Here is a 24,605-nt window from a genome sequence, read left to right as displayed (position 1 = left end):
GTCAAAAATTGTCATGGTGCCACTTTAACCCATGGTGGAAATTGAATGGCCTATTCCTATCCAGTTTCCATCACAAACTCTTTATATCACTGCTGCAGTGTGCAATTTATATATTTGTGGGATTTCAGAAAACAATAATATAATACTGTTGACATCGGTGTTTTAAAAATGTAGACCTTTATCTGGAGTCATACCGGTATATGTAGTCTTGGTTGTTCTGTCCCAGAGAGTAGTTAGGTGCATCACCAGTTTTGTCATCCTGGGAAACAAGGTCACTCACCATTTTTATTTAATTTTATCCAGGCCAAGCAGGCAGGGCAGTGTGATTGTCTTTGAGTCATCTGCTGACTGAGGAGCTTTGCAGAGGGTCTAAAAATAGAGCTTACCTCCAGTATTACCCTATGACCCCCACCCAGCCCCCGTATGTGTGTGGCTTGTCTTGTTGCCACCTACTAAATGCCTTTCTGTGATATTGTTTTAGGCTGCATGATAGAAAATCATTACTAAATATGACTATGCTCTGTAATGTTAGCACAGCAGTGATTTGTTAAACAATTGTATTCATATACTTGTCCAGTTTCCAGAGAGTAAAGGGTGACACCTAACTGTGCCGTCTGTTTATCCTGGTACAAAAGGGTTGGCTAACTGTGCTGTGCTGTCTGTGTCTTCAGATATGGCAGAGTAAACTATGTCCTGGCCAGAAGGCTGGAGCTACTCAGAGAAGTGGGCAGGCTGCAGGAGAGCTTGGATGTCCCTGGAGATGTCTCCTACACCTGCGAGACTGCTGGACACTTCTACCTCTACCAGGTAAGGCTGTAGGTAGGGGTGTGTGTGTGGGTGTGTGTGGGTGTGTGTGGGTGTGTGTGGGTGTGTGTGGGTGTGTGTGGGTGTGTGTGGGTGTGTTTATGTGAGATGCAAGAGGCAAGATGTGATCGCATTGCATAGACTTAACATTCTTTCTGAATTACCATTTTGCATCACTTCACGTTGATATCCAGTCTTAACATGCTATCCCTTGTGTAGTTTTCCATCGTGTTAAAATCAAGGGTAGTGTTCAAATAGAATAACTAATTGCATAGATGTTTATCCTCGAAAAATCTATAAAAGCCACCCAAAACCCCTAATATGTTCTCTGACCATTGAAATAGTTCAATTCCAGCACAGTCAGCCAGTGCCCACAGTGTCAGGCCTCTGGACAGCCTTAGAATTTTAAAGTGTGAGGATATTGATAACAATATACACAGTGAGAGTGTTATGGGGATTCAGGAGATATTTGTTTTTTGTTTTTTTATCAGAATGGATTTATATATTCTCTATCCAGCTCCCCAGATTTATTCATGCCGATCACATCCAGACATTATTGAAGTTTCCATTCCTCTGGCTCACTTTCTCATTTTGCCTAGACAGCAAATACCCAGATACAGTGTTATCCCTCTGTGTTTATTCCTGTCACCTAATTATAACTCCTCTTGGGCTCCAGGAAAAAAAAAATGCCACTGCAGACAATTACTTGCTTGCATCCCCGTGCATCATTAGAAGGGCCCTAAAATAGACATCTGTAACAAAGAGAAGCTGAGCGTGTAGCTGTCATTTTCAGCGTCCCTAGGAGCTTAAGTAATAGCCCACAGGTTTTTGCTGAAAAAGAAGTGGCTGTCACTGAGGCAGTCCATCAGTAAGGTGAGACAGATGGAAAACATAGATGGTGTAAAGATGGCCCAAGTAGGATGCCGATGATATAGCAATTAGTGCGGGTCATAGCTTAAACTGGATCCTATAGCAGATAAGTATCCGGTTTGTGGAGGCCATAGCAAATATTTAGCAGATGCCGTGTCAGTTACCCGAGGTCTAATGTCAGAGTTGATGTCCCTAGTAGTATTTATTTTAGGTCCACCATTGTGGCTCTATGATATTTGAACATGTGAGTATCGAGAACCTTGTTAATTGATGGTTGGAAGCTGTGCCCATGAACAGATTGTGCTGTCAATGAGCGTAGTGATTGATTTGACTATATAGGTAGATATAGGTTCTGGTTGGTAGTCATAATAATCCAGTCAGGCAGATGGTAACTCACATTTAACACACAATTAAGCAGAGTCCTCCAGTAGGCTTATCCTTTAAGGTGTTGTTTACAGGGGTATTTATAGAGCTATTCTACCTTGCTGTTTCGGTTGAAGTTGCTTTATTAGGTGTTCGGGAGGAGCACCTCCATGAGAGCAGGGCTCTGTGTGTGTTTGTTCGTGTCTAAGGCTTTTTGCAATGCACACCACTTAGGGGAATTGCGGTATGCACCGGTTAGGCTGTGCAAAGCCCCAAGAGCCAGGCAGTACGGTAGAAATCAGGCTTCTGCACTGTACATCCACATACCAATAAGTAGCTCTGTGATTTTCTAACTGTAGTGGCTAAATATAAATTAAATATTTTGTTCAGTGATTCTCTTGGTTACAACAACATTGTGCCACCACAGGATTTTGGTGTTAACAGGTGGAGTTTTTAAAGCCAGTGTAGTTTCACTTACTCCAATCATGCATTGCATATCCACCACCCCACTCCTCCACACAAGCACCTAGAAAGCGCCAGCACACTTGGATTAATTGAGGGGTGTATGTGTTTGCGTGTGTCTGTGTTCAATACTGAACATAGAATATCACTACTAAGGGCCCAGACTCTTAACATCCAGAGGACGCTGGTGTGTCTGCTCTCTTTCCCCGCTGCAGGTGATATCTCGCTGGGAAGAGTACATGAGCAAGGTCAGGCCTAAGCAGGGCAAGGAAGTGGAGGTGGCGGCAGTGGCCACACACTTCCCCTTCCACAAGTACTTCTCCAACGCCCCCCAGCCGGTGTTCAAGGGCCGTTCATATGAAGAGGACATGGACATTGCAGAGGGCTGCTACCGCCACATCAAGAAGATCTTCACCCAGCTGGAGGTAAGCAGGTCACACACACACACACACATATACAGAAGAGTACGCTAGCACTCTCATTGCAGATCAGCACCCAGTGGGATGTAAAGAGGTCACTTGTATGCAAGTGCTATCATCCACACACACACACACGCACTCACTCACTCACTCACTCACTCTCTCTCTCTCAATCTCCAACCAGTCAGAAGTAAACATATCTCCCTTTCACTCTTTTACTCAAACACACACAGGGTACGTCAGCGGTTTTTGTTGTTGCTCACAGACCATTAGCCAGCTGTGTGTTCAGGTGAAGCGCGTTCCCTCTTGCACACGTAACTTTGCCCCCCCCTCCCACCACAGTGACAGGTTGTCTCAGATTAACAGTGATTGGTCAGACACTGTCTGTCTCTTTGTGGATGTGCCCATGTATAAGAAGCTCCGCTGCCACGTTAGCATCTCTCTGATTTCCAGTCAACACCTGTCTCTTTGCTTCAGTTGTTAGTGTGAATCATTATATAAGATAGCTGCGCCTGTGCTGTTTATTTGCAGATAAATGTGTTGTCCCGTTTGCAGAAAAGTTAAGCAATCCCTAATAGCAAGACAGAATGATAAAAGCTACTACCTCTCATCTTTTTCACTCTTTTTTTTCTCTCTCACTCTCTCACCCTCACACACACACAAACACACAGTTGAAGATGTGTTATCTCCCCTCGGCCTGTCCAGTATTTCTATAGAGATAACAATAACATTGCAGATTTATGGGAACACCACGAAGGCCTCCAAGAAGCAATAAAGAAGTTATTGGCTGGAGGTAATATCCCAACACGTGTGTTGACCTTGATTTATCTGGCCGGCCCCTGTATCACTGCATCAGACACAACACCTCTCCCTGCTCCCTCAGCCTCACCCATGCTGCAGTGAAATCTGTACACCCATTAAGAGGTGTTGCTATCTCTGGTGCAGTGTAGAGAAAGCTACATTCTGCTGAAGTTGCACATCTGTCTGTGTTTTTGAAGGTAAAAGCAGTTTTAGAATAAGCTGCCATAGGAAGATCCTAAGAATGTATTGCTGTCTCTTTTTTTTCATGGACAGACAGAGAAATAGACAGACAGGGACACAGTGTGCTTCCTGTGCACCTCCAATACAGACATCTCCCTCTCCTATTTCCTCCTCAGCGGTCCCACCGCATCTTTACTGTTGTTTACCCCTTCAGTTCTTCAGTTTCCTCTCACTGTGTCCGTTAATCCTTACCGGCTTGATTTCACCCTTCAACTGCTTGGAGCCGTGGGGGTTAAAAATAGACCTCATCAATATTGCATGTTTTGATCGGTTTAATATTAATGTTAAAATAGTAACACATCAAATATTTATACCCCAGTACCCTCCGAGACTACTTCTCCCTCCCTCTCTCCCTCCCTTCCCTGCCCCTACACAGCCAGTGTGGCAACCTGAAAATAGCACGCCTGTTTACCCATATTGCCCCCCCCCGCAGCGTGGCTTTCATAGTGCCATGATATCGGTGTTCTGAAGTCAACCGATTCCTTTTTGGTGTAAAAACTGTCCCTGATTTCGCACTCCCATATAAGCCATGTAAGAGTATCTGCTCTGAAGTGCTCCTCAAGCTGCAGCTATTGAACAGTAACCTACACCCAGTATACTCTCCCCAGGGCCGCCCTGAAGGATACAGGGAAAGAAGCAGACTTTGTTGTCCAATCAGAGCAGAAAGCAGAGGGATTAGGTTAATGATCCGTTTTCTAAAGAGGTAGGCTAGATTGCCTGCCGTTATGCCATCTTTAAGTTTGGGGTTGTGGTTTGTCTCCAAGGCCTTCAAGACACTTCAATAATAGGAACTAGTGGTAACTGTAATTATCAGAATGGTAGGTGTCAGTTTAAGCCAGTGCCACGTGTTTATCAAGCACCTGCATTTTTGGAATATGGGTAGACATTGATGTATCGGTTCTGTTTTATTGCTAATATTGAAGTGTGCCTCTTTTTCTATGGGGGCCTTTACTACTTCACCTTAGATAATCATGTTATCCATCATCTTTCAGAGTGTAATCATCTGTCATTGTTTGAGGAATAGCCTTCCAAATGCCATTAAAGCTTTCCCCACAACCCCATTCTACGGGGAACGGAAGCAAAACATAACTGTATGCACAAATAAATGAGTACACGATGGTACAGCGATCCAAGTCCAAGCTAGCCAAATGTTTCAGAGAGTAATTTTACAAGCTGTTTTTTGAATTGCTTATGGGAGATTACTGTTTCCCTTCCATTTTTGTGTTCCCAGTCACATCCATGTGTTGAGTTTCTAAGATATCAGTGTAGCCAGTTGTTGACTCCTGACCCTCACACTCTCTCGTCTCCCCTGGCAGGAGTTCAGGGCCTTTGAGCTGCTGAGGAGTGGACTGGACCGCTCCAAGTATCTGCTGGTGAAGGAAGCCAAAATCATCGCTATGACCTGCACACACGCTGCGCTCAAACGCCATGACCTGGTGGAACTGGGATTTAAGGTGGACTGCTCTTAATTTTTTTTTTAAGCTTGTATTTAAGGTCAGTTATTCTGTAATGTGTTTTTATTAAATTGCTATTTTTCTTCATCAGTACGACAACATCCTGATGGAAGAAGCAGCTCAGATTCTGGAGATCGAGACCTTCATCCCTCTACTGTTACAGGTAACCCTCACCTGACAATTATGCTATGGACTAAAACTGACCAAATATTAACTCAAAACTACTGTCAAGAACTACAGCCATGCCCAAACCCTACCTGAATGCTCACTGCCTCAGTATGACTGTCTTCTACTCCTTACCTGACTCATCCTGTTAAGTAAGTCTTGATTGATGGGCTCTATACAGTGTAATCGTGCTTGTGTTCGGTGGTCGTGCCTAATTGTCTGAGATAGTGCTAATGTCTGCTTACAGACAAGATCATTAAGCACATCAACCCGTCCAACGACCTCGTCAGAGCTTGTCTCTCTATCACTCATCTCTCAGTGAGCCATAGTCACAACCATGCACTAAGTACGTCACGAGTCTGCTTATTCCTACTTCCCCCCTCCTTCCCTTTCATTTTCCTCCCATTGAACCCTTATCAGTGATTGAATCAGCTCGTGACTTATGAGGGTTGGTATATCAGGTTTGTGTGAGGTCAAGCTTCAATTAAACCTTGTCTAATTAGCAACAAGCAGCAGCAGCAACATGAAGCAGTCATGAGTGAAATACTGTACAGGCCCTCTATGCTTCACTGCCTTCTTGGACTGTAATGTTATACTCGGCTCAAGATACGATTTCACAAACACAAATATGATTTTATCACGTTATTAGACATGAAGTTAAAAATTTTATAAAGCTGTAGAACTCAAGGTAGTTGTAGAGCACCAGGATTACATAATGTGGACATCCAGTATGTGGACCTAGATCGAAGCAAATAGGTTAGACCATAATTCATACAGCTACTATAAATGTAGCTACTGCTATCAATTAAGAGAATTTGTGGAATTTATAAGTACAGTATAAATATATTATCTCATTTACATTTCCAGTGAAAAGTGCATCCTGTTGACAAAAAAAATCTTCTGAGGCTTTTATAGTGCAAAAATAGTTCAAATGCAGCCATGCTCTTCAAATGCGTCTAGCCGTTTCAACTTGCGTCTGCAAGTACCCACAGATATGCCAGGAGTTCACAGCCTGATTAGCATGATAAAAAGATGGGGTGAAACGAGGGGTGGCGGTGTGAAAAACAGATGTTATGTGAAGTGTCAGTCGGGAGATAAGGGAGATATGAATTGGAAGGCAGCTAGGGTGTAGCATCTCATAGTGTAATAATTCTGCATATTGTAATAACTTTGTGCAATGTTATAAAATGTAATTAAAATTCATAATGTAATAAAGTGCTCATAATGTATTAAAATGACAGATGCATAATAACCTTTTGCCAGATCATGTAATAAGTTATAAGTTACATTTTATGTTGGTTCCTACATTACAAAGTAATTGTTAAAGCTGCAATTTTTGGGGATGATAACTTCAACATGGTTAGATACCAAAATCATCATTGACATCATCATAATGGGTACTCATTAAAATTATTAATGAAGTAGTTAATTATGAATTAACTACTGCATTTTAAACTGATAGTAGCACTTTTCACACACATTTAAATCAGCAAAGTTTTGTGATTCTCTGATACGCCGATCAGCGAATAACAGATCAACAAAAATGTACACTTTTTCAAAATAATTTAATCAAACTATTACAGAACCTTTACTGTAACAACATGTTGAACAAACGTGTATGTCTATGCTTGACTGTCACCGTTTCAAAGAAGTGGCCATCCCATATCCCAACTTCTACTACGAAAAATGGATATGATAAAAATGACGTTTCACTCGGCGCAGTACTCCTTTGCATCCACTGTATTTCAAAAAAAAATTCCCTTTAACGGTTCTTCTTAACATTTCTTGCTTTCCTCTTCCTCCGTCTCTCTTCCCCTCCCTGTAGAACCCAGAGGACGGCTACAGCAGGCTGAAACGTTGGATCATGATTGGAGACCACCACCAGTTGCCCCCCGTTATCAAGAACATGGCCTTCCAGAAATACTCCAACATGGAGCAGTCCCTCTTCACCCGCTTTGTGCGCCTGGGGGTGCCCACCGTCGATCTGGACGCACAGGGGCGTGCACGTGCCAGGTGGGTCACCCTGGCAGAACACAGCGATAGAGGCAGTGTTGACTGATAGATTATTTTTACTTCATTTTACATAAAAGACGCATAATGACTCAGTGGTCACAGCAAGTAGCCCTATCTGTGTGGAGTTCTTCCCTCGTTCGCGTGGGTTTCTTCTAGGTGCTCCGCTTTCCTCCCACATTTCAAAGACAATCAAGACAAGTGGATTGGAGACTTTAAATTTCCCATTGTTATGATTGTGAGTGATTGTCTGTTTTTGCCCTGCGATGGGCTAGTAACCTGTTCAGGGTGTCCCTTCTGCCCAATGTATGCTGCTCTACCCCCTCACAAATCTGAAAAGCATTAAGCAGATAGAGAAAATGTCTGAAAGAGTTAATGATTTTACAATCCTAGAATATACAGAAATATTCACTTGTTCCAGTATTTCACTAACATCTAAAATTGGAGACAACATTTCATCCTTCATGACAGAGTAGTAGTCATAGTAGTGGTAGTTAGTGAAAGTTAAGCATGAAATCTTTGTCATGGACTATAAACAGCAGTGTGACAGTATGTGTCTCCATCTCCCTGCCCCTCAGCCTGTGTAACCTGTATAATTGGCGCTACAAACACCTGGGGAACCTGCCCCATGTCCAGCAACTGCCCCAGTTCCAGGTGCCCAACCCCGGCCTCACCTTTGACTTCCAGCTGATTAATGTGGAGGACTTCAATGGGGTGGGAGAGTCGGAGCCCAACCCTTACTTCTACCAGGTCAGTAGCACTCACTCACTCATGTACTACATACCTAGAGTACACGTATATACACACACAGCCCAACGCTTGCTTCTACTAACTCAGTAGTACACCCACACACATATACTGTATAATGCCTCCAGTATGAACACACACAAACCCATGCATACAGGCCAAACATTACTTCTACAAGCTGAATAGTGCGCACACATACATATTCAGTATACCAACAACTTGCACACTCACACACACACACACAATATTTAAACAGCAGAAAAGGTTCATGGTCAGCAGTGTACAGCACTTGTATGGTTTCCAGACACAATTCATACACTCCTTTACACAAGTACACACTCATGCACACTTAGTTCCACCAGAGCAGAGAACCATATTTCTCCTTGCCCCGCACCCCTTCTGAACTGGTTGTTGTACAGCAGTTCATTCATTTTTCATTCAACTATAATGGTTTAGCGACCAGTCCATATGATATATTCATAAACCTGCCTAGTGTGCGACTAACGCTGGCTGCCCAGCACAGACCAATGGGTTTGTCCTTCACACTGGGAGTCAGATTGTGTTTCATCATGACATTGCTGAGACACTCAAGAGTGTGTGTGTGTGGGTGGGTGGGGGATGAGGTGGTGGTTAACAAAATGTTTACTTTGGTAGCAAAGCTCAAATATTACCGTTTCCTCAAATACCACAGCAAAAAAATCACTAAACTACCTCATAGACATTATAAAAGAATGTGGAAATGATTTGAAATGTAAAAATGAAGCCAGTTAGTGTATCTTTTGGATTTTTTTGGGGTTATGAAAAACAAGTACTTTTCAAGGAAGGAAGGGTTAGGGTGACTGTGTAGAATGTATTTCACCATCACACAGCAAACTGCAAATTTATTGATCTGACATTTAATAGGAGATAAAACAATATGGTTTGCATAGAGCTGCATTACCAATGAAGGTATCACAGTGCGCCACGAATGCTGTTGAATGCACCGTTCAGCATTGTGCACGCCCATGTCCATGAAGCTTCTTATTGTTCTTAAATGCAGACCATGTGCGCTTCTCGAGGCACCAGATCACATGAACCTCCCTCCATTTGCCTGTTGCCATTTCCAGGCTCCTCAAGGGAATTGCCCACATCACTCAAATGTTCACTCCTGACACACACTTTTCTTGGAATCAGACGGGGTAAATTGGACACTAGAGAAGCAATCATGTCCAGTGCATGGTGAATGCCTGTCACAGCTGTACAAACACTGCCCCGACCCCTGCCATGCACATGCACACACATTATACGCCCAAACACACACACTCTCACACACTCCACAACCCAAGGCTCTTCATTGAGAACCAGCAACAGGAGACGGCCAGCAGCAATATATCCCTGCCTCTTTGGCTCATTTGCTGAAGCACAGTACACATTGAGCCTCAACACATTGATAGTGCTTCCCAAGTTCTCAAATGGCTCGTGAAGGGGAAGATGTTTCTCTTAATCCACATCTTCTGTAGTTGGAAAATGTCTTTCCTCAACCACAAGATTTGCTATAATCTGGCCTGTTGCACAGCATTTATACACTAGATTATAGATGACATTAATAGCGAATGGCATGGTGGGTTTTACTCACTGGCAGACTACAAACTTCTACATTAAATTAGAGAATGGTGTGTGTTGATCTACATTCCAGTATATGAGTTGCTCTGTCTCACTCTCCCTCTTTCTTTCTCTCTCTCTCACTCTCTTCTTTTCTGTTTCTCTGTCACTCTGCCTGCTCCCTAGTTGTCATTTAGCCTTGGGCCGTTTAGCTCAAAATCCAATGGGCTGGGTCTGACCTTGTTGTTATGGTTACCAAGTTATCTTGGGTGTTAAGCATTAGATCACATTTATGTTAAACGCAGACATGAGGCAGGCAGAACTGGAGGTGCCAACCAGACATCAACTCGCATGATGCTCCTCACATCTGTGTGTGCGAACATGTGTATGTGTGTAGGTTATGTTTGGTTCTCATGATCTTTCTTAGCTAAACTGCAAAGCGACCACATTAGCATTTCTTGATGTATTCAGATGCAGAACTGAGAATAGAGCTTTCCTCTTAAGAGTCAACCATGACTTTCACAACACCAGTCTGAAGCTTAACATTCTCTTAACAACTTTAATGGGACATTTCTATTGGTGGAAACATGGTGTGGCATTGGTAATTATAGTTATGAATTTGCGCCATTTCTGCGAGGACAGGTAATCGAGGGCAGAAGAACAAAGGCTGTCATGGGTTTTGATGTGTTGACTGTGATGCGGCTGGCTCAGGAACTGTTGCTCAAACTCCATGAATTATTACAGCCCAGATGAGAGGCTGCAGTCTAGGCTAAATTGAAACTGGGTGAATAATGCATATTGTTGGCTTTTTTTTTTTCTTTGTCCGGTCACATTTGGAGGGCAGATCACTCCAGTGTGGCCCCAGTGCCAGGAGGGCCAGTAAAGGGAAGAAGGGGTTGATGTAGTTCCAGGACCTGGATGTTTGGAACAGGGGAGGAGAGGTTGATGGATGGGTGCTGTTGCATGCTTAGGATTGTTATTTAATAATATTTAATTGATTAAACCTGTTACCAGGAATAAACTTGAAGAATAAGAACATAGTGTGATTTTTTTTTCCAGGTACAAAGTGCTTCTGTAACAGTAATCTCTGTTTAGGATCTAGAAACAATAAGAAGCACTATATTAGATACAAACTTAAGTCACACTTCTAAAAACATGATAATCAATTCACCCTTGATTTTATAAGCCACGTGATAGCAGAAATATGCCATTCATCCTCCTTGCTTTTATGTAGGGAACCTAGAACGGGACATTTTGTCCCAGCCGATTGCTGGCTAGTGCTATTGTTGAGCTTTGAGTGAGGCAATTAATTCCAACCCAAATCAGATGGCTACTCGTGCATGAATGAGTGGGCTTTTTATCTGGCTGAGAAGTCAAACACATGACAGGCGAGAGGGAGAGGTGAGAGTACAAGAGAATGAGAGGGGCATGGTATCAAGGTGCAGCTGGCTAGAGAGACCTGTATATTTGGGTGAATCAGCCTAGCACTCCTCTTAGCAATGTTTGATTCACTATACTGAACTATACTGGCAGGTGATAGGTTTGCTGAGGTCATGCTTCCCCCGTGGTTCAGATGCAGGCCAGTGGGTTTGAAATACACCCATACGTATTATACACGCACCAGGCAACTGCCAGAAAGACTTCTGTGGTCCCTCTCATCACAACTCTCCCAACCTTCAGCTCCGTCCCTCTCTCGATACTCATTTGCGATACACCTATAGCTTTATTGGTATCAAATTGGCTAATCATCAGATTATGATAATGTAACTGACTTGCTCCTTTTCTCTCTCCCTGTGAAGAACCTGGGAGAGGCGGAGTATTCTGTGGCTCTGTACATGTACATGCGTCTGCTGGGCTACCCTGCAGACCGCATCAGCATTCTCACCACCTACAACGGACAGAAACATCTGATCAGAGACGTCATCAACCAGCGCTGTGCAGGCAATCCATTCTTCGCACAGCCTAATAAGGTAAGGACACACATGCATAGGCTGCTATACTCTACTCAAACAATGCACACAGGTACACGCAATTGTTTAAAACAACCCATTGATCCCCCATGAAATTTATCAGAGCAATCAGAGAAAATTTAATCTGATAAAAAAAGAAATATGGTTAGTTTATGGTATGGTAACTGATTATACAGTGTTCAATAAGGGGGCTAAAAAAATCAAAATAAAAAAGTCAGTAAATATAATGGCAAACAAATGATTCTCATCACCACACAAGTTTTTGTACCACAAGCACTGTTTTTGTTCTAGTAAGCATTCCTGCTCTGTCTCCATGCAGTCCCTTGCTTTACACCTCAAATAAACAAGGAGATAGTCTTTAATGCACCTGAAGAAGTACCTAAAATTTACTTATGACATATCAACATAAACACATTCCCTGTAGCTTTCTAACATCGGAAAACAGATACTCACATGCACGCACATACGCACTCCTAACCCCTCTTGAGAGTCACACATTTCTTCTCCTGTCAGGCAGGCATCCAAACTCCCAACAGACGTGTTTTCACTCCACACAGTGTGTAGCATTCAGACAGCCTAGTGTAGCTAAAACATACGGAACACACATGAACACAAAACACATGCTCTTCACACCTCCAGATGTCAGCTGCAGTCTCCTAGCGTTATCACCCAACCTCCTATATCCTCCGTTGCGCCAAGAGAGAAATTCACAGCTCTCAATTCTCACAAGACTCACACACACTCGCATCACACACACACATTCTTCTCTCCCTGTGCCATGTAAATAAGTTTGTACCTTTAAACTTTCCCAACTGTCCTTATCCTTACTAGTGTGACATATCCCCTTGAATGTAGTGGATCAACATGATTCCAGCAGGGTGGAAAATTAATATTAGTGGCTCATGAAGGTTTTTGATTCACTCTCCACTGTTAAAGGCAGAGCAAAATTATATTTTCCCACCCAAGTTTCCAGTGTCTAGCAGCATCAAATCATGAGACTATCAAGACTGCTGCAGCAGGTCATAAGACTCACGTCGAGCTGGACATTTTCTACCCTCTGTATCCGACACTTTACGTACCAGCCTGCTGCATTCCTCTGTAAATCAAACTCATTGAGGTGTGTATGTGAGTGTGTGTGTCTAAGGGTGCGTGTGTGTTTGAGAGAAGGATTTATAATGAGTGTGTACCATGCGTACTGTGAGTGTGGGTGTAAACTCTGCTCTGTTCATCCCTGAAGGATACTGTTAGGTTGTCTTCATCCTGCCCACGTTATTCACCCCCCCCCCCCCCTCTCCTTTTCTCTTCCTTCCTTTACGCTGTGTGTTAAGGCAGCAGCCCGCTGGCACAGTCATGTCCCTATTCTCCTGTTTGTACTGCTAAATGCTTTTACCCACTAGCCTCAGTTTGCGCTTCCCTCTCTCTTCCCTCTCTTTCTAAACCCACATTCTCTCTCCTTTCTTTGCTCTCTGTCTCTTAGTCATTAGGCATGTCCAGTACCGACTTGACTGGGATGACATGCTGTTGAGATTTTGCTGAGAAGAAAGATAGCCAGAGAGAGAGATGAGAAGGAGGGAGGGGCTCTTTTGGGAAAATGCTGAGCAACTGAAAGGTCATGGAGTTGGGCATTTGGTCCACAGTGCGTCTGACAGCATGTCACCATGGCTAAAACCAAGCAAATGTCAGCAGCAGGCCCACTCCACTGTGATGACTTTAATTAGACAGAGAAGGAGAAGAAGGCCAGTTAGCACCAGCCACAGTCACCCATATAAGCACACAAGGCCAAGCTGTCTACTGGATCTTGTAGTCAACAGTTTGCATACAGTTATGCTCTTATGCATCTTTAATGGTGTTTCTTTTTTAGTTTACAGTGGCAATTTTAGAAGCGAAGCCTGTTTAGTTTCCTTTCTATTGGTGCTATATTTGAAACACCGGGGTAGCATTTCTTCTTCCAGGTCGTTACCCAAGCAAAGCCAAGTTATTGCTTCTGTTGTTCCCACCCCAATTCTCCACCCAGTCCCATAGAGACTGGGTCTCTAGTTAGTTGGAATGCACCACAACAGATTTGAGGAGAGATGGAGAGAGGGATAAAGGGTGAGAAGTGGAGGGAAGGGTATGCAAGTTGAAGCTTTTGCTGAAATCAGTCCAGCTTCTGTCTGTCTGTCTCTCTCTCTCTCTCTCACTCACACATGCTCCCCTCATCCCTTCTGTGGATATCCTTCATTTTCTGAAAGCAATATCCTCTGTAACAACAGGAAATCAAGTCCTGCAGTGTGACAGGAAACAGGGACACTCTTAAAGCTAGACGTGCTCATATAGATGGTGAGCATGTCTCGGCGTGTTCCAGCATGCCTTTTCCGATGGAGATCGAAGCCTGTGACCAAAAGCCGGGTATGAAGTGACAAGAAACAATAGGCTGACATTAGACTGTTAAGTCTGTGAGCCCCGAGAGCCTCTTGTGAAAAATGGAACAATCAGGCAATCCGACTTCTGCACCTCCCAGAGCATAATGGCCATGAATAAGACATAGTGGGATGGATAGAGTGAGTGAGAAAAAGAAAGAAAGAGAGGAGAGATCCAGGGTTGAATTTTTCAACTGTGAGGCCATCTGCTGAGACACAGTGTGTCATTGTCTCCGTGACAATGAGGAGGAAGAGGGGAAGGTGGAAGAAAATTACTCTCCCTCAGTCAGATGGCTTCTATTAGCAAGACCCAGGGGTGGGTAGGTGTGTGTGTACGTGTACATGTATGCATGCTCATGCCGCATTCTTTCCTATGTGAGCACGTGTGCTCTTGTGTGTGTTTGTGTGCTTGTATCCACAGACATGTATCGGCCACAATGACATGACCTCTGCAATTCACTCCCTGGAAGATTTCACATAAATAACTAAACACCATGCAAAATGCTATGCCTTGGGGAGATTCTCTATCTGGGCCTCGTTCTTGCTCTCTATGGGCTAAGAATAACTCACTCTCCTATGCACCTCTCTTCTGAAAAACAAGTTGCACTGTTTTGGCTTAAACCATGTGGCATATTTAGCCTCCTCAGTCTACAGTTAGTAGACTACACCATTGGAGGGTTGGTTGGAGTGTGTGTCTGTGTACGCAATTGCATGCGCCGGTGTGGATGCGTGCATGCATTCGTACCTATGTGTCTGAATGCATGTCTGAGTGGGTATGTGCATGAGACCACATGGTGAACAAGATGGGGGTCCTTCCAGTCTTTGTCGGTGGCTATTTGACTTGAACAGACAGACCTCATGCTATTGTAAAACCGACATATTGTTGCCTCTGGTGCTGCACCTGTTCTACATGGCAACAGGGAGACGTAAATAAATATCGGGCTACTTCCTCATTAGCCCCCATCTCTCTTATACACACACACACACACACACACTCTCCCCGCACTCCCTTCCCATTTACCCATAAGGGGGTTTAGAGAGGTTTGGCAAGGGGAGTTCCAGGGTCACTGAATGTTGCATTAGACCAGTGGGAGGTAACCACAGCCACAGGATGATTTATTTAGCACGGTTGGTTCATTGGTTGGTTGCTGTAGTCCTAGGGCAGTTTGGCTTCTTGATGGTAGCTGCTGTCCTATTGATCCACTCTAGAGACAGGATCTATAGAGGAAAGAGGAGGCCATTCTCTTTCTGGTGGCTTTTGGGGTTTTCTAGAGGTTTTCTGTGGTTTGGCCCATATAGCTAAAAGCTGTAGTGTAGTTGTCATATAACAAATTACATCGATTCAAGCAGGATTTATGACATGTTTTCTTCATGTTCATCTTCATTTTGATATAGGTTTATCCTATATCAAATAAAACATAACCCTTTTAGAGGTTTAGGCTAACAGTAGGCATCTTTGTAGCCACCACATTAAAGATGGATAGCTAATCTAGGCTATATTCACTTGAGAAGAGGGAACTAATGTTTTTACACTGTTAATATGGGTTTTAAATGGTTAACCCCGGTGGTTGCAAGACGGAGCTTGTGAGTCCCCTTGAGACCTTATTACACAAATGCAGTCCCTGCTAATGGCCTGTGTACAGATGTTGACATATTTCAGCCCATGTAGGCTGTAGGCAGAGGTCCATGCCACAAAGAAGCACTAGCATATGTTATTGGTTCAGTTTTTACGGGGGTTGCATCTGTAGCTTTCTCGGCTTTACATCTATTCAAGTGCAACTACAGTATGTTGGCTCTATTATGTAAGGTGTAACAACACTGAAGAACCCTCAACACAGCTCTTTTCTTCATCAGAGGGGGTTGTGGGAATAAGTATGCTTCTCAGCAGGACAGGATTACCAGGGAATAAAAGCAAATTGGCTGACACGAGTTTCCTTTTGCTTTGAGAAAATCCCACAGAGCCGTTTCCCCGCCTTTCTCCATCTCTCTGAAATAATTTCTGATCCAGTGAAGCAGCGAGGCCCCCAGAGCCATGGCACTGAGTCTCGGGGACCCAGGTAAGCGGCTAGCGGAGGCAAATGCCCTCTAAGCCGCATTAACCCCGCTGGCTGCCCATGTGGCCCACAGCGATAACGCCAATAACAACAAAACACAGCCGCTGCCGCTCATCTCTCCCCCCCCCTCACCCCCCACCCCAAAAAAACACACACCGACATCTCATATTTTCAGATGGAAAGCAGTCTCGTTCATGCTGCTAAACGTTTCAGCTAAATCCCTCCACCTACCTAAAATGCACACACTCATTTACTTTGCAAAACATATCGGCTAGCATAGCTTAGTGTTAGTGTATCTTTGGTATGCATTTGTGCATGCGTGTATTTGTATGGTTGTGTGTTTAATAATGTTTGTGTGTCTGCGTAGGTGACAACAGTGGACAGGTTCCAGGGTCAGCAAAATGACTACATCATCCTCTCACTGGTCCGCACCAAAGCCGTGGGACATCTGAGGTAAGCACTCCAACGCACGCCAAGTAGAAACACTTACCTGGCCCATAATACACATGCCTTGCAGGAGCCACTACCCAAATATGCTTGTCTCATAGGAACCATGCCTAGGATATTCATTCCTCAGGGAAACAACACAGCAAAAGTACAGACACGCTCTCTCCTGAGACAGCTACTCTCAGGAGGCTTTCTCTTTCTGTCATGTGTAACTGTGAAGTTTGCTGAAAAAAAAAGTTACAGCTCTATCTTGAAGTTAATTTCACAGACGAGGAGGATGAAGGCAGCTTCGGGACTGTGGTAAAGAGAGGCGCATGTCTTTGGAGCTACCCGGTATTTTTTTGTCCGGGTTAAAAGAAATCATTGTGCTGTGATGATTGGGGTGAGAATATCGAACAAAGAGTTGCGCTCTGATCAAAGGCAAACCATAGAACAGACTACTACAGGCTTTAAGAGGCATGTTGGTTAGCCATATTGCAGCGGTAGGTTTGATGTCTTTTCATTCCATGTCCCATTGCTCGCCGCTTTCCTCAACTTTATTCCCTTCCTTGCCTCTCTTCTTAGTCTTCTGCTCTCTCTCCTTATCTCTCTCCGCTCCCTCCTTCCCTCTCTCCCTCCTCCTTCTCTGTTCTCCATTGAACTGATGTGTAGTGAAAAGGCCTTTCATTCCTAGGCTGCCATGAGATCCTGATGAGTTCTTCACACTTAATATGCTGCATGTTTTAATACCAGACAATTGAGGCCAAACTCTTCCACAGTACTTAGGCTGTCCATGCTGGTCCCCTGGCTCTGATGTACAGTGGCTGCTGGTGGAATTGTACTCCTCACCACTCTATCACAGCTCTATTGCCAAAGCATTCACCCGGCCTCACATCGGGAACCCTGCAAATGGAGCCTTAGCCCGATTAATAAGTCATTCCTTTTGTAGCCTGGCACGCGCCCCACACCCCACCCACACCCCCTGTTCATTTCTAGCCGGCAGAGAAAACACTTAAAAACTCCATTTTGTTTTTTTCATCATCTCGCAGATAAAGCTATGAATTGATGGTGTTGGGCGTGAGAAGTGCAGCGGGCCACAGAGAGCGGTACTTTATCTTGCTGGCAGCGCCTCCTCTCCTCTCCGGCATCATTCATTTGATCTTGTCTTACACTGGATATTACACCCTGCCTAGTACACATTTTATTCTCAGCCCACTCTACGTGGGATGGTTGTCAAAAGCATTCCGATCATGATGTGTGCTAGAGTTCCAGTTATTCACTGAAGGTTCATGCAATATTAGAGCTTCTATTCTCCTGGATAAGGACTTTTATCAATAAAAGCAAGATAATTACTTGGTTACATATTACAAGGTTTTTCTTTATCCAAGTCCAATGTTTTTGATTAATAACAAAGTAATTAAATGACCATGAAATACTTATATACCATATATACCATTTATAACTTTTTTTTTTAATCATGGTGTCCCTGACACTTCTGAATGGGCAGCTGAATGGTTGGGAATGCAGTGATTCATGGGAAATTCCTGTGCTGTCCCTTGTGTTTTGCCCCTCACTGGGATCACTCTGGCGTACCACTGAGTCCTACCTCACAGTCCTCCTCCTGCACCCCCCCTCCTCTTCCCACCCCTCTCCCCATGGCAATCTGCTGCCGTGACAACCACAGGGGACGCAGCTGACCATATGACGAGCTGACCCTCGCTTTGACAGGAGAAGCATTCCTGCTGATACACACAGGCACACTCACATGCAGGAGCACACTCTTTGACAGGGATGCGCGTCCACCGATCCAGACACACTCTGACATGTGGGGACACACACACACACACGCGCACGCACACGCACACAGACTATCTGTCCACTTTGCCCTGTCATGTCACGGAACAACCCAGGTGGGCGTCTCTCAACAGAGCCATGTCCGTAGGCTATCGTGCTTCACGATTGGTTCATATCTTCTCAGGCTCTGTGCTCATTGGTTGTCAGCTGTTGTGGTTTGTCTCTGTGGAAATGTTGTGCTGTGGAGATCCTCTCCTGTACTATGCATCCTCCAGAGCTTTAAATTTACAGTGATTTTGACACACACCTACATGCTATAGGCTCCACACGTTAACTCATTCTTAAATCCTACACATTATTTTCCATAAACCCTGTTTTTTGACATATTCATGGCACACATCATGCATATTGCAAGGATTAATCTTCTTAATCTCATGCTCCGCTCATGTCCTCTCCACGTTCCACGTTTTTGGCTGTGTATGTGTGTTCATAAGTAAGCACATACAAGTATTATTGTGAGCCAAATTCTTGTACATCAAACCAAAGACTGTTTTGAATCTCGCCAGAGCCGCTTGAGCAAGCCAAAGACTCTTCCTTCCCCCTCAAATGCCATATTCCATGCTCAAAGGATCTGCATCAGTCAAGCTGCTTTTGTCTCACAGATTTATTGGCCAGATAAACGGTCAAATGTTGTGCAGCTCAAATATGTTTCGAGTACAAACACCTAAAACACACAATACAAAGATTTATTTCATCTTAGAACAGGTTGAAGGGTTCAACCTTTCTTTTTTATTGAATGCAAGCCACTTTGTGAAAGAGCACATTTTCGTGGCTGTAAGAAGCTTTGCTGATGTTTCCCTCTCTCTTACTCCATGTGTATTGTATACAATTTTAATCATGATAGAGTACAATATGTAGACGATACACACCATGAGAATAGAGTTGCCTAAGGTGGAATCAGTTTTTCTCACACAATGCCCTGTAGCTTAACCTGGGGCTTTCCACGGGTTAAAATTAGAATAAAATTCAGTGTTAACCATGTATCTTTATCAGGTTGCTTAAATGAGGCATATAGGCCTGCAGCGGCATTCCTGTGTCATGGGAGCAGCCAGTAAACTATATTTTATTAAACACTTTGGCTATTACAGCTAGCCAAGCAGGGTTCCTCCTTTCTCCAGGAAATGACTCCTCTGCCTTTAATCCTTTAATTCTACTGAATGGCAACAAACAGTAACCTATCTGCCCTCTTGTGCACTCTTCCATCTCTCCCTCTCTTTCTCTGCCTTGTTTATCCCTGCAATCTGCCTTTTGCTCCTCTATCACCCTCTCATTTTTTATATTTCTCCCCCTCACCTATTGCTGCTTATCCTTCACTAAACCCCTCTCCTCCTACACTCTGCCTTTTTCCTTCCACTCCAATCTTTTTTACTTGTTCCTTCCGCTCTGATCCCTTCACTTCAGTTTTTATCATTTTTCCCCCGCTCTTGATTTCTTCTCCTCTTCTGATCTCATATTTTCCACCCCCACCCCAGCCTCTTCTGTGTGCTTGTTTTTTTTTTTTTCCTGTGCCAAACCAATTTTCAACTTTTCCCCTATCTCTCCATAGGGATGTGAGGCGTCTGGTGGTAGCTATGTCTAGAGCCAGGCTGGGTCTCTACATCTTTGCCCGGGTCTCCCTGTTCCAGAACTGCTTTGAGCTAACTCCTGCCTTCAACCAGCTCACTGCCAGGCCACTGCAGCTGCACATCAGACCGCACGAATACTACAACCAGGAACAGCCTGTGAGTAGACACACACACACACACAGAGCGAGAGAGAGACAGACTGACTTGTTTCTTGAAGCACAATAATCTTCTACTCCATTAAATTGTGCTGATTGTTGGGTACTCAAACTCCGCATTTGCAGGCAAGAACCCACCTTATTTTCCCACGTTCCACACCAGTGCCCATTTTCATAACACTGTTGTGCTCTTCTACACCCCTCCACGTCATCACTGCCACAGCCCCCTGTCCCTGTCTAATCCTGCCTCTATATTCTGAATGGAATCTTCATTCCCTTTGGCCCTCGCTGGTCTCAAGTCTTAGTGCAGCTTTGCCCATAGGCTCCGGTCTGTTAACAGCATTCTGCAGGGGCCATCTGCTAGCTGGGGAAACACAGGCCTGGCTATAATTAACCCCCGAAGGTCAGAAGGCAAAGCCACTCTCCCAAATCCCGCCAGGCCAGCATGAGACGGCCGCTGTCTGGTCACTGTGTCTCACTGACTGGCGTGTGTGGAAACAGGGGTGTCTAAAATACCCCATAGCTTCTGACACTTCCTCTGACTCTAAAGTGTTCATTCCCATGGGGGACAGCTCTTTTGGGCACACACATGCGGCCCCTGCTTAGCCAGTCTATCTGGAGTCAGTAACCCTCTGCTGCATGTACCCAGATGCAGATTTAGTCAGAATTTTTCTGGTCACACTCAAACAGAAGTATTATAGGCTATTTAACAATGCTGATCCGGAAGCAGTTATAAAGGCAAAGGGTAACACTACTACAAAATGCCCCATATGCATATTTATACAGTATATTTACAGCAGTATTGGACAGACAGTAAAACATGATGTCTTATCACCGGCAGTCATTGGGAAGCACTTTAAAGCACTTCCCCTTTGATAGTTTCACAGCAATAAAACCACAGACAGTTTAGTTTTACAATACTGCAGTGCATTCACATCCACATGATGCCCAATGGGCCGCTGTGATTTGAGCATATTACCTCTGTATTTAGGAGGCAACAGCCCAGCAGAATGAATATTCTCCTTGCCTCCCTTCGAAGTTTAGCCTGTATGGCTCTGTCTGCATACTAATTTGATCAAATACAAGTTCTGCATCCTTGACTCCTTTTTGATGGTGCGTGACCATTGATAGTTTGAGACAGCGAGTGGGAGATTTGTTTTAAATTAACAAGCGGGTGGTGAGCAAGTAAATTGTAATTCTCTGCCCATTTTTGCCTCAGATCAATAGTTTACAAGGGGGACGCCTTTAAGAATGCCCGCTAACAAGACAGATACAATTCTCCATTATCTCTCCCTTCACATCGCCTCCTGGATACAACTTGAACCATCTTTCACTTCTGTTTTTTCCTCTTTCTTTCTTTCCTTCAGAGAGAGGCTTCTGGTCAGCCAGACCGACCAGTCAAGAACATGCCGGAGATGGCCAACCTGGTGTATAATATGTACATGCACATGATCCAGAGCACCCAGAAGTACAGACAGGTACAAAACCTTTAATAACCATCTGTCTCATGTACACAGTGACTACCGTAGTATAGTGTATCTAAGAAAAGATATACTGCTGTATTGTACTGATGATTCAAGGCAACCAGCAGTACAGATACTGTAGCTGTTTCACAATGCTCTGCAATAAGTTCTACTGTTTCATCTAGGGTAGCTCCTTTTTGTACAATACACCTGAGACAATTTAAAACTGATGTTCCTACTGTGCTGACTACACACACACACACACGCATACACTGACACACTAACAAACGTACTCCCAACTGTTTTCAAGCTCTCTTACTATACAGTAAGCAATGGAGCAGCTTTAAAAGCTGTCACCCACTCTCCCTGGTAGCTATTTTGGTATTTTTAACCTTTAAAACTTTAATGCAGCACAGGAAATAGGTCAGATGTAAGAGAATTGTTTTAGTTGGGCACGTGGAGAATTAACAGGCCACAAGCCTAGCATATTACATGTGGAGCTCAAATGATTTTTAACCTGTCCACTGTCACACTGGCTCTTATGCTAACTTAAGAGAGGATTATGGCATGATAAGGGAGGAAAAGGGAAAAGTAAGATGGAGGAAGGGGGCCTTTTTATTATCTGAACTACTATTTATTTTTTATTATCTGAACTACTATTTATTTTTTATTATCTGAACTACTATTTATTTTTTATTATCTGAACTACTATTTATTTTTTATTATCTGAACTACTATTTATTTTTTATTATCTGAACTACTATTTCCCAATGAAATAAAACTAGATTTGAATTTTTTGGATTAATATATTATTACAATTAAAAGTGGAAATATTTTTTTTTTCCTTACATTTTGAACCTTTTTCCTTTCCCTCTGTTGCTCACCCTCTATGTACAGCAACAGCAGAAGCTGGCTCTGCCGCCGCAGCAGACCAAGACAGAGGCTGTAGTCCAGGAGGAAGCAGCTAGCTCTGGGGAGCCGCAGGAAGAGACCCCCATGGAGCAGGAAAACCCAGGAGGGGAGCCAAGCTCAGAGCCAAACACGACCGAGCGGGAGGGAAACCAGGAGACGGAGGGAAACCAGGAGACGGAGGATCACGCTAAGATGCCAGAGCATCCCGGAAGAGACAGCGACAGCGATGGGGAGGACAGTGGAGAGGAGCAACAGCCATAGAGCGCCTTCGCTGTAGCTCATCTTATGGGCCTCAGTTATGAGCGCCTAACTGGACTGTCCTTTAGAGAAAGAGATAATTAGTGTGGAGTCAGTGATTTTTAGATTTGTTTTCTACTGAAGCCATGAAGATACAGGGAAATCTTGAGGATAATGTTTCATTCAATTTTTTCTAAAATACTTTGTAACCATTAATACTTTTTTATTAAAAAAAAAAAAAAGGAAATGATCAATCTTAACTGTAGTCTGTGATATATTTTACTATATGTGCATTTGAAAAGCTTATAATTCCCACTCTCTCTCTCACTCACACACACACACACACACACACACACACACACACAGACAGACAAATACAATGTATAGTCATCGTGTTTAAGCCTCGTTAAAATCTCTTTGTCATGATACTTCAGTCCATTCATCCTCTTCCCTCCCCCTCTTTAAGCACAACTGGAATCTGACAATCTGATTGGCTCAGCCTATAGCAGCTACACAATCTGCTACTAAGCTGTATTTGTAGGTCACTTACTCAGCCCAAAGGCCACTGTGCTCTATGGATGCACACAGTCACTCAATCGGCACTCCTTAAATCCTTTGACATTCATACCTTTGTGTATTGTACATAACAGGACAGCAGAATTGTTGATATTTGCTGGATCAGTGTTAGCATTGATGTTTGACCGTTGAAATCAGACATAATTTCAGTATTAATATTTGTGTGAACATCAAAATGGCCAGTTGAATGCAGGTCGTGCCTGTGGATGGTGGGCTCCAGCCTGGGCCTTGTATTGGTAATTTCCACATGGCTCCTCTTACCATGAAGAGGCAGAATAGTCCACAGCCTGCAGGCGGAAACACAGACTGGAAATCTAGTCATTATCATGCACCAGAGGTTAGTTGTTGTTACATCATACCTCAGGCAGGCTAGTCCACAACCCCCCACTGTCTGAGAGAACAGGTCAGCCGCGCGTGCAGCTGCTCCACCCTGGGCCAGTCTAAAGACCTGATGGAGAACCATGTGTTGATAGATGTGAGGAGACACACATTTGATGCATTCAGCCAATGTGGAGCCATGCAATGTCCATTTTTCTATCTTTTCTGAGACCAGGCCACTTTGGGTGTAGGTCCATATGAGTATTTCTGACTAGTACTTCTTTCTCTCTCAGCCAATGTAAGGATTAGAATGAGAGGCCAGACAACAGATATTTTCAGTCAGTTTTCTAGTGTTGGCTTTGCTGCATCTGTCAATTATTGACAGGCTTAAGATTTGGCATCAAGCCTAAGTGTATATGTGACAATTGTGTCATATAACCCTGAAATATTTAATGTCAACTTCATTCAAGAGTCAATCATTGTATGACAAGAACCATTATTATGGTAGACTTGTACATAACTATAACACTGATGTCCATGAAGTTCCCAGTATCTATCGCAAATTGGTTGTGAGTGTTCTCTAAACTATGCAGAAACCCGTGACAGAAACCATGCTTTTACTTGAGTCACATGAATGTCTGCATTGTGTAATATCCTCCCTCTGGTGAGCCTTCCAATTGCTAAATTTCTGTTTCCTACTAGTTGACCTCTTGGGTATTCAGTTGCCTGTGGTGCCTTGTTGTAACAAATTAAAGCTAAC

General features: G+C 43.7%; 1 protein-coding gene across 1 annotated transcript in view; it reads left to right on the top strand.

The window, feature by feature from the left end:
* The window catches only part of aqr (aquarius intron-binding spliceosomal factor), a 52,683-nt gene extending 29,525 nt beyond the window's left edge, over positions 1–23,158 (top strand). The window contains exons 26-36 of the mRNA XM_071526786.1: positions 672–807; positions 2,715–2,924; positions 5,276–5,413; positions 5,505–5,576; positions 7,404–7,591; positions 8,167–8,338; positions 11,716–11,886; positions 16,707–16,792; positions 20,166–20,340; positions 21,707–21,817; positions 22,700–23,158. Coding sequence (XP_071382887.1) covers positions 672–807; positions 2,715–2,924; positions 5,276–5,413; positions 5,505–5,576; positions 7,404–7,591; positions 8,167–8,338; positions 11,716–11,886; positions 16,707–16,792; positions 20,166–20,340; positions 21,707–21,817; positions 22,700–22,975 — 1,735 coding nt within the window. The 3' untranslated portion in view covers positions 22,976–23,158. The remainder of the gene's footprint in view (positions 1–671; positions 808–2,714; positions 2,925–5,275; positions 5,414–5,504; positions 5,577–7,403; positions 7,592–8,166; positions 8,339–11,715; positions 11,887–16,706; positions 16,793–20,165; positions 20,341–21,706; positions 21,818–22,699) is intronic.
* Positions 23,159–24,605: the final 1,447 nt, after the last annotated feature.

This window comes from Centroberyx affinis, unplaced genomic scaffold (assembly GCF_046629955.1).
Source record: "Centroberyx affinis isolate AG114_WGS23_722 - 3 ecotype Tasmania unplaced genomic scaffold, CSIRO-AGI_Caff_v1 ptg001464l_1, whole genome shotgun sequence".
NCBI classification, from domain to species: Eukaryota; Metazoa; Chordata; class Actinopteri; order Beryciformes; family Berycidae; genus Centroberyx; species Centroberyx affinis.
The sequence above is the reverse complement of the archived record's forward strand: the minus strand, read 5'-3'. Positions and strand labels throughout refer to the sequence as shown.